The 14876-nt window shown below is 35.5% G+C and overlaps 2 protein-coding genes across 5 annotated transcripts in view; both read right to left on the minus strand.

Moving 5' to 3' along the window:
- Positions 1-1120: 1120 nt before the first annotated feature.
- asb11 (ankyrin repeat and SOCS box containing 11) lies at positions 1121-4486 on the minus strand (the record flags this gene model as incomplete). The annotated part of the gene is made up of 7 exons (XM_079821201.1): positions 1121-1391; positions 1474-1659; positions 2566-2700; positions 2787-2937; positions 3046-3153; positions 3378-3457; positions 4390-4486. 7 exons carry the CDS (start codon positions 4484-4486, stop codon positions 1267-1269), a joined length of 882 nt encoding a protein of 293 aa, XP_079677327.1. The 3' UTR covers positions 1121-1266.
- Positions 4390-14876, minus strand: part of piga (phosphatidylinositol glycan anchor biosynthesis, class A) — an 882343-nt gene continuing 871856 nt past the window's right edge. For 2 of the 4 annotated variants that reach the window (XM_079821190.1, XM_079821191.1), the window contains 6 exons: positions 10813-11157; positions 9238-9670; positions 8764-8896; positions 8541-8673; positions 7014-7220; positions 4390-6278 (listed from right to left, as the gene is read on the minus strand). In XM_079821190.1, coding sequence (XP_079677316.1) covers positions 6021-6278; positions 7014-7220; positions 8541-8673; positions 8764-8896; positions 9238-9670; positions 10813-11109 — 1461 coding nt within the window. In that variant the 5' untranslated portion in view covers positions 11110-11157 and the 3' untranslated portion in view covers positions 4390-6020. Of the gene's footprint in view, positions 6279-7013; positions 7221-8540; positions 8674-8763; positions 8897-9237; positions 9671-10812; positions 11158-11823; positions 12049-14876 lie in introns of those variants that run through there. The other 2 variants (XM_079821189.1, XM_079821192.1) reach the window with 2 other exon arrangements.

Consider the following 14876-nt stretch of genomic DNA (forward strand, 5'->3'; position numbering starts at 1 on the left):
TGTTCACACACGCGCGCGCGCGAAGTCTTTTACGTGTCTGCATCATAGGAGTGCCATATAGCCTATTCTCTCAAACAGTGTGCAACTGAGACTAGAGAGGAAAATCCTCAGCACATTTGTGAGCTGATTCGGACAGACAGACAGACAGATAGACAGATAGACAGATAGATAGATAGATAGATAGATAGATAGATAGATAGATAGATAGATAGATAGATAGATAGATAGATAGATAGATAGATAGATAGATAGATAGATAGATAGATAGATTTTAATGTAGCTACATTATGTTTTGTTATTAGCCTAGTCTACTGTATGTTTTTCGTACCATGTTTTGTACTGACGTTAGTATAAAAAATACACGTATACGTTGTCCTATAGCCTACTCCAGCGTCTCCCGCGTGATGACTCAGATCTTTAATCAGATGGAAATGGGCAAATATTCTGAATTTTCCGATCCAATATCACTTCTGATCTGTAATGTTGCCTGAATCATACTTGTTGGGTTCCATACTGTCGCCTGCTTTTGGCTTGCTTAGTTGGGGACACTAAATATTCAACTATTTTACTGATCTTCCTGCATTGACACCACATGAGAATTGAATTGAGCTGGACGATGACATTTTCTCCAGAACAAACTATTGCATTATTTTCCTGTTATCACTGTAAAGCTGCTTTGAAACAATCTGTGTTGTAAAAAGCGCTAACTAAATAAAGGGGACTTGACGTATAAAATATGTATTTTCTAAAGCCATTTGTAGAGTATGATTTATCCTAATCCCTGTAAATTGTGAGGGGAAAAATTATATTATCTTACTTATGCCACAAAGCTGCCATCTACTGGACAGTTCAAGTAATTCTCGTCTGTTAATGAAGATTTTTTTTTTTTAAAAAGCTACATTTAATACTCAATGTTGTCTGAATTAGTAAACACTATGAGTGTTAATGTGAACATGAAGGCTAGACAGTGTGTGTGTGTGTGTGTGTGTGTGTGTGTGTGTGTGTGTGTGTGTGTGTGTGTGTGTGTGTGTGTGTGTGTGTGTGTGTGTGTGTGTGTGTGTGTGTGTGTGTGTGTGTGTGTGTGTGTGTGTGGCCATACAATTATTTCAACAAATAGCCTGTGAATGTATAAAAATATTTATTACAAAAAACAAAGATTAAGTACACTTAGTCTATACAAATATTTACAGGTAAAAATGTGCACATAATGTTATTAAAAAAAGAACAAGATTACAGAAGAGTATTTGGAGAATATTTGTGAGTGAGTTAATGATAGAGAAGATAATTGTGTAGGGTATGTGGAAGGCAAAGCATCTTGGTTTGGTTTAGTCTTTTCTGTCCCAGCGAACGTCGAATACACCATCTGCACAGTTGAGACAGAGAGCAAGGACCTGCAGAACCAATCACAAGCCAGAATCAGTATCGCAGCGAATGGGGCATACTGGATGTTTATGAGTGTGTGTTTATATTTACCTGCAGTCTGCAAGAGATGTTTGATACTCTGATCTGTAGTTAATTCCAGAGGTTTCTTTCCCTCAGAGTTCCTTGATGTCCGATCAGCTCCATGCTCTAACAGTAGCTCCACCTCCTTTGCCCCGCCCACTCTGGCTGCAGCATGTAAAGGTGTGTCAAGACTCCGCCCACATTGCACATCAGCGCCTGGAGAAATATATTAGTACTGTTGTTGTTGTTGACTTGTTGAAACTACTGAAAAACGGTTTTGGCATAATTTTTTGGCAAATTGTATTTATAATCATACTTAAACAAATGAAAGTTTGAAATAAATAAGACATTAAATAATTTTTAAATTTCTAAAATTACTAAATCAAAAACTGAAATAAAAATTAAAAGCTCTCTCTCTCTCTCTCTCTCTCTCTCTCTCTCTCTCTCCCTTTTAAAACAAAAGTGCATTTATAATTTTGTTCAGTATATATATATATTTATATATAACAAAATTACTAAAACTTTAACTAAAATTAAAGTGACTACTGAAGATACAAATGACAAATAATATATATTTTTAAATATTTAAAAAAAAAAAATATATATATATATATATATATATATTACAAATATTACTATAACAGTATATAAATAAAACCACAATAACACTGTGCTCATTAGTGGACAAAATATATATATATATATATATTAAATAGAAATCAATTAGAGAAAATGTAAAATGTAATCCAAGTGAAGTCATACATACATACATACATACATACATACATACATACATACATACATACATACATACATACATACATAATTTTATTACAGTTTAAAACACAATTTAAATATATACATTTTATATATATATATATATATGGATTACATTTTACATTTTCTCTAATTGATTGCTATTTAATCTATTTAGTTGCAGCTAAAAAATAAAAAAAAAGAAGAGAGAAAACATGATCCAGATAGGATATTTTTGTTACTGTACTAGTAATAACAGTAATGTGCACTACAGTAATGTGAATGTGAGAATCACCTTTGAGATAACACAGAATAAAACCAAAATGAATGTATTAACTCATTAAGGGTGCTGTGTGTGATTCTGACCTAAGATCAGCAGGCTCTGTACACAGTCTGTGCTCTTGGATTCACATGCACAGTACAGCGGTGTTCCTATGCAGGGCACCTCCATGTCCACATTCATACCATGAGACAGCAGCAGTTCAACGCATGCTGTGTGACCTAAAACATGTACACATAGACATCCAGTTTAGTGAAATCCCACTGTTTACAGTGCACTGTAAATTCACAAGAACCATCACATATACCTCTCTTTGCAGCTTCATGAAGAGGTGAGCTCAGCAGATGAGCCGGATGATGGGCAGAGCTGTACATCAGAATCAGGCTGACGAGGGCGGGGTTTCCACTACAGCATGCACTGAAGAGAGGAGTAGCTCCATCAAAGGAGACAGCATTCGCCTGAATGCATACATATTGTAGCCATTAATGCATGTTTATGCAGAGGAAAAGAGCAAAATAAAGGCATAAATACTGTAAATAAAGAGAAAGGTAGGGCTATATACATACATCAGCGCCGTGTTCCAGGAGAAGTTTAGCACAGGTAAAATGGCCTCCAACACATGCTTCATGCAGTGGTGTGATTCCATCTAATGTAGATATGCCCACATTGTATCCCTATAAATATGCAAACATAGACAATTAATCTCCTTCATTCATAATTTGTTAGAGTCAATATGTAATAGTGGCCCCAGAAAGTACTAGTTGGACATATTATTTATGTTATCTAGTGCAATGACATTCATATTTATTTCAGTGTGGATTAAGTGTCCAACAAATACTTTTTATGAACTTTAATTATTTAGCTATCCAGTTTAAGTCAGTGTCCCTCCCACTAGTACCTGTGAAAGGAGTCTTCGCAGTGGCAGCAATCTTCCTTGCAAAGCAGCATCGTGTAGAGGCGTTCTGTCATCCCAGGAACCTAATAAAGCAGAAACACAGTCATTTACATAGATATTTAAATGAGGATGTGCCATTTACACTTTTGCTGTTATGATATAAGTTAATAATAATCAGTGTTGGGGGTAACACATTACGAAAAACACTACTTAGTGTAAGTAATCAGGTTAAGTAATCAGATTACTTTTTTCCAAGTAATTAGAAATGCATTACATTTAAAATTACAACAAAATATCGGAGTTAATTTTCGCATGTTACTTTGTTTACACATTTATTGACGGACACCTCTTCTGTCCCCTTTTTGAGTGAAATCAGGGACAAGTTGCAGAGGCGTTATGTGCTCTGTGTAAACATGATGGTTATTGGAGTTCTAGACTAAAAGTGAGCATGCATTTACTCATCTCACTTGCACAAAAACAGATTCAGTGTTTCTCAAAATGAATAAAAACAGTGAAACGCAAACTCAGAATTGTTTTACAGAGACAGGAAAACAGTGGTGAATGAGGAGGACATGGATCAGAAAATGACCCAGGGCCAGTCTTATAGACATTTTGAGCATGTGCACAGCTCACTGAGCCACAACGCTGACCTCAAAGAGACGCACAGTCCAGGCACAATTTCAGCACAATAGCCAAGTAAAACCACACACAAACTTAAAAACCAGTTGGCAGTAAATCCATCATTCCAAACCAAAGTCATTTTCCTTGACTACTTGAATTTGTATCATTTAATAGTCTGGTATGCTAGCTTGACGCTACATAGTATGTTACATGTTTCATGGTCCAATGGTGACAAATTAGTTGATTTCACAACTATGTTAAGTATTGTAACCATTTTAGGTTGTGTAATAAAATTGTAATACAAATTGTGAAAACAGAGAGAGCTTAGTTCTTGTGTTAGAGTACTGAAAACGTACATATGAGAGAACAACATAGATAGAGGAGGAAAACTCACCTGCCATTAGTGTATTACACACTAGTCCTCCATAGATGTGAAACCTCTGATCCCATGCCTTACTCCAGACGCTCACTTCAACATGAACCACAGCCATCTCTAAACTTCACAAGAAGACAACTGAGAGACCTCGCAGGAAGAGAACAATTGTGATAGTTGTGGACAGAGACACTCTTTAGAGGAGTTTATATGGCCTTCAGAGAAACAAGAACCCCCCTTGGCAAGAATGCACCTCCCACCGTTATCAGTGATATGTGCTTACACCCCCACCTTCCCAAACCCCAGGGGCGAGTATCCCCCACATAAACAAAACACCTCCAAATGAATCGAAGGGGCAGAGGAGCTAAAACATAAGATTCAAAAACATGTATACAGCAAGCACCTTTAACCAGTTTCAAAGGACAAATGAATGAAAGTCAGTATGTAAAGACAAAAAGTCCCTATGAAAAGTTACTAAGTAAAACTTCAAAATAGATATGATTTTGTCTATACAGCAAGTGAACAGCAAATGTAATTGATGATAGAGTATCTGCCTCCTGAAGCAGAACATGATTTGCATCCAGTGTTATGCAGAAAGAGGATCGTTCTAGCTGGATAGCTCGGCTATTGACTGTGCATGTGTGTGAAAGCAGCAGAAAGGGCGAAAAGTGTTTGTTAACGACTCCTGGATTTAGCCTTGAATGGTTGAGGGTGTGTTTTATCAGCCCTGTTTGGGTGTTAGCATAAGATTCCTGATCCAGAGAGACCCTGACGGTTATCTACAACAAAAACAAATTTAGCATAACGTGCCTCATTTATACTCAACAGGCGCATATTTAGAGTAAAATTTCACATATTGACTTCATATAATGTATATTCTTTAGTTTGAATTCTAAATTCAACACCTAATATTTTTGATTAAATTCTTCTATTTATTTTATTTTGTGGACAAAATCTTAAAAAGCACTAACAAATACATTCATATCAAAGTTAAGACAAAAAAAAGTATAGTTATTGCATGTTAATAAAGTTTATTGTAGATTGTGTCAACAAAAATAATTTAAGTTAACACCGCTTTCAGGTAGTATGAACGTTTGTGCATTATGACCGTTATCATCGTACTCAGAGAAGGTCAGTATAAAATAGGTGTAACATAAAAACAAGTACCGTCAGATCAAAGAAATGAATAGATATGATGCATTTGACATTTTATAGCTCCACTAAGTCTCAAAAAATTTCAGTTCAGTTCATATACAGCAGTTTAAAATCACATCTAAAAAATACAGATATGCCGTGAGATGAAAAATGTATAGGTGATACATTGAAAGCTGGCTCTGTTTGTCATTTATTTTGAATCTAGATGTTTAAAGATGTTTGTGCAACAATTTCAGCAGGCTTAGACTATCATCTGATAGGGGTTCAGTTAAAGGCAGATTTTCAGTGCAAAAGCAGGCGCTGTACTCTGGGAGTGTTTGAAGACAGCTCTTAAAAGCTCTCTACACCTGAGGTCACTGTTTTATACAGGAATGTAAACAGGAACAGTCAGTACATGTTTTGATGTGCCGTAGTACATCAGTACTACAATTTCAGTTCAGTTCATTATCTACATCCTTCCCATCCAAAATAAACTTGAAGTCATGTCAGATCATCAGTCAGGACACAGCTGTGTTTGGTGTTTTACTTTTCTTCTTACTAACGTGCTGCCCCAAGCGGCTGTGAGGGCCTGATGCGTCTATAGAAACATCAATCAGATCATCTGGGCGGAGCCACTGCAGGAAAAGCAGGAAGAGGAAGGTGATAACAGCAACAAAGGAGAAAATGGAGCCTGCCACGGTACCACAGTGTGAGCGCAGTCTATGTAGTCTCGCAGACAATGGCAAAACGGGCTCCCTGCACACTCGATTATACACCTGAAACAAACACAGAAAGAGTGGGCACATTAAACAATGATGGTGATAACATTTCAAAATGATTCAGATTGTTTTATTTAATGCCATGTCAGCATCTAAGGCTCTATTCATGGCAAAAACTCAATAAAGAAAATACAAATATCACATACATACAATAAAACCACGCAAACACACACAGCAAAACATATTCAGATTTTTCTAATTAACATATGATTAAAAAAAAATCTAAAACCTTTTCAGGCATAATCTTTCTATATAAATCATTGATCCTAACTTCATAAAAGAGCATTCTACTTGTATTAAACACAGGACACACCAATAAAATATATTTGATATAAAGAGTCTTTCAAAACATGCATGGAGTTGAGTCTTCACCTTTAAGCAAAAAAGCATGAATCATGTATGACCTATATGGCATTTCAAAAAAATGCATCATAAATATCAGAAGGATTTCTGATGATGTGACACTGAAGACTGGAGTAATGGCTGCTGAAAATTCAGCTTTACCACCATAGGAATAAATGACATTTTAAAATATAATAAAATAAAAAGCAGCTATTTGAATTATTTTTATTTTAATCATATATGACAATATTACTGTTTTTTTATTGTTTAATCAAACTGCAGCCTTGGTGAGCATAAGCACATTAACAAATCTTACTGACTCCAAACTTTTGAACAGTTGTGTACATCCAACAAATAATTATTTATTTCAAGCATGTTCTTAAAACTCACCTTTTCTGTGCGCTCAGCGACGTTTCTCCAAGTGTACAGAGTTCGGACCTTGTGGTGGATGGTGGCAGGAGACGGCACATTTCCTGTGCGTATTCTTGCAATTACAGTTTCCAAGCCATCGCAAAGTGACTGAACTGATGGTTCACACAGAGTCACCAACTCATCAGGCAAGACTTCAGGTATACCTCCAACACGAGTGCTCACCACCTACACACACACAGTGGTTATAATTTAGATATACCCATAAATCACGGCTAAACAATAAGGATGGCATGTCAGCCAGGGGTTTCTTTTCTTTTTGTAGAGAAAAAAAAGAAAACATTTATTTAATGAAAATATAAATAAAAATGAAAGAAAACAACAAATCTAATCTCAAAACCTTTTCAGTCAAGTTTCAGTCTTTTGTCTTAAATTAATTAAATTAAATGGAATCCAAAATAAACCAGTTAAATGTAGCATTAAAAAGTGTATATGTATTAGTGCTGTCAAATCGATTCATTGCGATTTGATCACTTCAAAAATAAAAGTTCATGTTTACATAATATGTGTGTGTGTACTGTGTATAATTACTATGTATAAATACACACACATGCATACATTTAAGATTTTTTTATATTTATATAAAATATAAATTATATAAATATATATACATGCAAATATTTCTTAAATATATACATGAATGAGTGTGTATTTATATATACACATAGTAATTATACACAGTACACACACACACAAATATTATGTAAACATGAACTTTTACTTTGGGTGCAATTAAATCGTGATTAATCGATTTGACAGCACCAATATGTTTCCATCATATATGTTGGGCAGTCTTGGCCTAATGGTTAGAGAGTCAGACTGGATGACGATTGTGGATTTGATTCTCAATACCGGCAGAAAAGGACTGGAGGTGCCCTTGAGCAAGGCAACTAGCCCCCAATTGCTCCCCAGGCGCCGCAGCAAAATGGCTGCCCACTGCTCCGGGTGTGTGTCCACGGCTTTGCAGTGTGTGTGTGTGTTCACTACTCACTGCTCCTAATGTGTGTGCACTAAGGCCTTGTCCACAATAATACATTTTTATTTAAAAAATCCATCCACACTGAGACAGCATTTTTGTCCTGCGAAAACTGAGCTTTTTGAAAACAGCGTTGTCGCGTTTAGTGTGGACTGTGAAAATGGAGGTATTTGAAAACAATGATGCATGTTTAGTCATGTTACGCATATTGAACCGATAGATATGTATATTTATACCGGTATTGTGAAAATTTGACATTTCAAACGTTTTCAAATGTATCTGGATTAATGTAGACGTAGCCTAACTTGGATGGGTTAAATGCAGAGGACAAATTCCTAGTATGGGTTATCCTTCACATCATGTCACTATCTAGCGTATATTGTGCATACTATGTACATACTGTCACACAATATCCTTTTGTTCAACTTAAGTCAACATGAAATGTCATTTGCTATCCATTTTACTTGCATAATGTGACTTCACTCTTACATATTCATAGAAAAAATACATACGTGCAGCCCACAGCTGGCTCCCTCCACTATGGCCATACAAAAGGCCTCCGTGAGAGAAGTGTTGAGAAAGACATGACCCTGAACAAGAACATCCCTCACATCCTTATGATCCAGAGCTCCCAGTAGACGAACCCTTTATATACATGAAAAGTAATGTTAAGTAAAGAAATTATACACAAACTCACACCCAGAGATCATTACTCAGGCTCACTGGATTTCTTACCTGTCATGAAGCTGATATTTCTCACGAACCTCTTCCAATACGATTCTTTTGGGTCCCTCTCCACCAATCAGAAAGCAGAGATCTGGATGCTTTCCACACAGTTCAGGAATGATTCCACTTAGTAAATCAATCCCTGCAAAACAACAGATTCTTATAAGCATAGACATTTCTGATTTAACATTCATTCAGATATTTTTAGGGCACAAAGTCAAAACTGTCCTGATATCACACTGAAAAAAAAAGCTTATTTAAAATAATATAATACTTGAAAAGAAAAAAAAATATTAAGTAGCTTTACATAAAAATTAAGTAGATTTACATTTTACTTTTATGTTATTTTATATTATATTATGAATGAAAAAATATTTATTGAATGACTTTTAGAGTAATTAGCATGTCATTGACCCCACACACAAACTAAATATATCATGACATTATTTTGCAATACAAATAAAAACACCATGCTCTCCTGACCTTTCCTGTAAACCAGTCGACTGATAACCACAATGGTGATCTTGCTTTTGTCACGGCGACAGGGGTCAGGGGTGAAGTCAGTTGGGTCAACAGCATTAGGGATGACAGAAACGATCTCAGGGTCGAGGGCGGCTCGCAGTACAGTGTTCTCTTTACTAGTGTACGACACACACACGATGTGATTCGTGTCACACAGAGAGACAGTCAGCAGCTTATTGGTCAGTACGGAGCTCAGGTCTGCAAATCCAAAGAGAGAGTGGTCTGTGAATACAGTGTTGAGCCCCATAGTCTTGGCGTGGAACAGTGCATCATGGGCCATTGCGGAGAAGGAGCTGTGGGCGTGCACGATTGTGATGCGCTCACGCACAAACACACATCGGAGTAGCGGCAAACTGTGAAAGCAGGTGGTGGCTGTGGACTGATTATACATGACCTGAAAAGAAGGGAAGTGAGGGAGAAGTTTGATATGTACACTGTCACTGGCGGTCAAAGTTTGGAATAATTACGATTTTTTTGTGTGTTTTTGAAAGAAGTCTTTTATGCTCACCAAGGCTGCATTTATTTGATCAAAAAATACAGTGAAAACAGTAATATTGTTACATTTAAAATAACTTTTCTATTTTAATATATTTTAAAATGTAATTTATTCCTGTGATGGCAAAGCTGAATTTTCAGCATCATTACTCCAGTCTTCAGTGTCACAAGATCCTTCAGAAATCATTCTAATATGCTGATTTGGTGCTCAGTTATTATTAATTATTATTGGTGCTGCTCAATTATTAATAATGGTACTTATTAATATTAGGGCTGTCAAAAGATTAATCGCATCCAAAATAAAAGTTTGTGTTTACATAATATATGTGTGTGTACTCTGTTAATTATTATTTATATATAAATACCCACACATTCATGTATATATTTAAGAAATATTTGCATGTATATACTGTATATACATTTATATAATCTATAATATATATAAATGTTTTATATATAAAAATAATATTTTTTTCTTAAATATATACATGCATGTGTGTGTGTATTTATATATAAATAATAATTAACAGAGTACACACACATATATTATGTAAACACAAACTTTTATTTTGGATGCGATTAATCGCGATTAATCTTTTGACAGCCCTAAATCAATGTTGAAAACTGTTTTTGCTGGCTAATATTTTTGTAGAAACCATGATACATGTTTTTTCTACGATTCTTTTGGTGAATAGAAGGTTCAATGAACAGCATTGTTTTGATAAATTCAATGTGTCTTTGCTGAATACAAGTATTCATTTCTTTCTTTTTTTGTACTTACACCAAACTTTTGAATGGTAGTTTATCACGGTTTTTACAAAAAAATTAAATAGCACAATTGTTTTCAGCATTAATAATGATAATAAATGTTTCTTGAGCACAAAATCAGCATATTAGAATCCATCATAGGAATAAATTACATTTTAATATTATATTCAAAAAATGTATTTTATTTTTGATAGTATAAGAGATGCATGTCTTTTAGCCAGCAGTGTGTTAATATGACCCTTTAAAAATAATGTAATATATTGTAAAACCAACCTGCAGTGGTAAGTAATAAACCTTCAGTCCGTTAGTCAGGAAGCGAATCCCACGGCGGTCTCCATATGCATGCGTTGCTATCACAACCTTATGGCCCTTCTCTATGAGGCACTGTGAGAGCTGGTAGATGTGACTCTCCACACCACCCATGTTTGGGTAGAAGAAGTCTGACACCATACATATCCTGTGCTTCATGTCATGCTCATGATCAAGGTGCCGGTGTGTGTTGGAGGAGTGTGTGTCCAAGGATGGAGGTGTTTTAGGTGCGTGAGTGTGACCTCTCCTCCTGTTGCCCATGGTGTTGTAAAATCTTCAGTGCTCTGTCATATAAAAAGACATATGCACCTGCAATATGATATTACACACATTGTGTTACAATTTGTCATGCTACCCTGATGACAAGATTCACAGTATAAACTGAACATTACATGCTATTTTGCCACACAAAACACATACTTCTGATTTCACCTACACAGTAGATAGACAAACCAATGTCCATCATATAGCACAGAATATGTTTGTCCCAATATTTATTATATTATATTCTAATTGGCAATGTTTATGACTGGCACTAGTTGATTGTGTTTACTTTCGGTATGTGTAATATACATTTGCACGTGGTTAAACAACACCACTACATAGTTGTGAAGCATTAGCAAAATACATCTAATTTGTAGGACTATGTGATTAGATTAGCCATAATTCATTTTTGATTTTGGCTCCAAACGATTATGAAAACATTATAATCGAGATGAAACGATTAGTGCGCCAGATTCTGTTCCTTTCCTTTAAACAACAGAAAGCGAAACAGCAAAACATATCTGTAGCATGAGTTGTAAGATAGCTACAGACTTTCAGTACCAACCAAATATCCAATGAACGAAAATAAATTAAAGAGTTTAAAGGTTAAAATATATTTCCTGGAGATGAATATTAGCTGGTTTATTTACATAAATATTACGTAACATTTACATTAAATCATATAAATTGAATACTGAAACAAAAACTCACCCTAGCTGTCAATCAGAGATGAGACTGAATCCTGAACAACTGAATAAAGACAGATTCTAGATGTACACTAGCTCTGATTATATCTTTAGTCGTGTACATCGTTAAATTGTAAGGTAATATTAACATCACAGAAATGAAAAGCTTTCTATTTGTTTCTCATTCTGAAACACAGAAACAGTACACCTACATGTCTACTTCCGTGATTGGGTTGGGGTTTTTCTGCATGGTGTAAAATGATATAACGCAACGGGAGATGTTGCTCTCTAGAGGACTGGATGACACAGTGCTTTTCCATGTATTTTAAAACGTCAATTTTTTCCCGCGCTAATCTGGCAAAATGTGGATTTATGAATGTTATATAATTGTGAAGGTATGAATATGACGTTTTATAATTATTTCCCTATAAATGTATTACAGTGATGGAGAAAATGTGACACTGTTTCAACCTCACCTCAACCCAACAAGCATGTTTGTCTACCATGTCTGTTTTTTTCCCCTTTTCATTAGCCTCTATTTGACAGGGATTCATCTCTGCATTGTATCTCAGACATTATAGAGAAGATGTTCTGATTCTGATAACATCTCTGATAATTAATTTCAACTTGACCTCTGGAACTTATCTCCATATATTTGCTCTCCTTCTTTATACCTCTTACCACTAGACTAGCGTATAGCTACGGGTGGGCCCCCTAAACCCAGCCAGATTGACAGCTTGCCCACCCTGTCAGATCCAGGGAAATAAAAAATAATAATAATACAATTTTCTAACGTTTAACAGTTCTTCAATAATTTAAATGTGATTTATTTTGTCATGCATTAGAACTCTAATATTAACTAGATAAAAAAGTTTGTCGACAAACTTTAAGTTGGCTTGAAAAAGCTAGACCAGAAAGTTTGAAATAGTTTGAAAAGTTTGAAATAAATAGTTTGAGTTTTAGTTAGTAGTTTAGATAGATAGATAGATAGATAGATAGATAGATAGAAAGAAATAGTCAGATAGGTCTTGTAATGTGTTTGCTAGGGTACTTGGTGTGGTTGCTATGGTGTTGCTAAGCGGTTGCTAGGGTACTCAGGTGGTTGCTATGCGGTTGCTAGGGTACTCGGGGTGATTGCTAAAGTTTTACTATGTGGTTGCTAGGGTACTCAGGTGGTTGCTAGGGTGGTTGCCATGCGGTTGCTAGGGTACTCAGGTGGTTGCAACGGTCTTGCTATGTGGTTGCTAGGGTGCTAGGGTGGTTGCAATGCAGTTGCTAATATACTTAGGGTGGTTTCTATGCAGTTGCTAGGGTACTCAGGTGGTTGCTATGCGGTTGCTAGGGTACTCGGGGTGATTGCTAAGGTCTTGCTATGTGGTTGCTAGGGTACTCAGTTGGTTGCTAGGGTGATTGCTATGCGGTTGCTAGCGTACTCAGGTGGTTGCTAGGGTGGTTGCCAAGTGGTTGCTAGGGTACTCAGGTGGTTGCTAAGGTCTTGATATGTGGTTGCTAGGGTGGTTGCTATGCAGTTGCTAAGGTACTTGGGGTGGTTGCTATGCAGTTGCTAGGGTACTCAGGTGGTTGCTATGCGGTTGCTAGGGGGTGATTGCTAAGGTCTTGCTTTGTGGTTGCTAGGGTACTCATTTGGTTGCTAGGGTGATTGCTATGCGGTTGCTAGGGTGGTTGCTATGCACTGTTTCAACCTCACCTCAACCCAACAAGCATGTTTGTCTACCATGTCTGTTTTTTCCCCCTTTTCATTAGCCTCTATTTGACAGGGATTCATCTCTGCATTGTATCTCAGACATTATAGAGAAGATGTTCTGATTCTGATAACATCTCTGCTAATTCTGATAATTAATTTCAACTTGACCTCTGGAACTTATCTCCATATATTTGCTCTCCTTCTTTATACCTCTTACCACTAGACTAGCGTATAGCTACGGGTGGGCCCCCTAAACCCAGCCAGATTGACAGCTTGCCCACCCTGTCAGATCCAGGGAAATAAAAAAAAATTAATAATACAATTTTCTAACGTTCAACAGTTCTTCAATAATTTAAATGTGATTTATTTTGTCATGCATTAGAACTCTAATATTAATAACAGTTCAGTGATCTTCAGTTACGTCACGCCAGTAGTAATGTTATGGTACTCTTAATTAATTACACAAAAATACAGAAAGATTCTTAAAATCTACTTCCAGAAAATGAATATTATATATTATATTGTTATATTATAATGCCATTTTATTATTATTATTATTCTTTTTTAATGAGATACCAATGGGGAATACAAAGACATATGAATCTGTAAAACAATAAAATCAAGATTTTACATCTTATATCACAAATCATCAATCATGTTTGTATCAAGTACACTAGCTGTAAAAAAATTCAGGCCTCTCCAATTTAAAGTTTTCTAGTGACATGGTCACATCTACATTTTTCGGTTGGCCAAATTTGGCCAACTAAAAAATGTAGCTGTGACAAGTCACTATACTGTAAAATTGGAGACATGACATTTTTAACAGTGTATCCTGTTCAATAACTTAGATGTTTTGTAATTGTTTCGATTGTTCTGTATTGTAGTAAGAGAATCATAAAAAATCTTCAAGTCAGTGGAAAATAGTCTGCCATTTGGTACAGTCGATATACATTTCGCTTTATTTATATATTTCCCTGATAGAATAAGAAGTTTAATTATTATCCATTAACACAATAAACCAGTATCACAATCCATAAACAAGACTATTACATCACTTATGGTGACAAACACCATAAATAAAATATCTCAAAAAGAAACCAAGAAACTTGGGACCAGAATAATTTGGTTTAGTTACAACTGAAAAATAAATGTACAATTGTTTCTTTTTTCTTCTCTCCAAAAACTGCATAATGGTGAAACCCCTTTTTTAAATTTACAAATACAACTGTTACAAAATATGTTTACTTGTTTAAAGTGATTTTCTTTGACTTTATTACATATGTATTTAGCCTATATCTGACCACATTCTGAAAAGCACTTTTTTCATTAGTTAATATTCTTCTGATATACTGTACATTGTATAATTTTTTGGC

Source organism: Gobio gobio (assembly GCF_949357685.1).
Source record: "Gobio gobio genome assembly, chromosome: 7".
Taxonomy (NCBI): Eukaryota; Metazoa; Chordata; class Actinopteri; order Cypriniformes; family Gobionidae; genus Gobio; species Gobio gobio.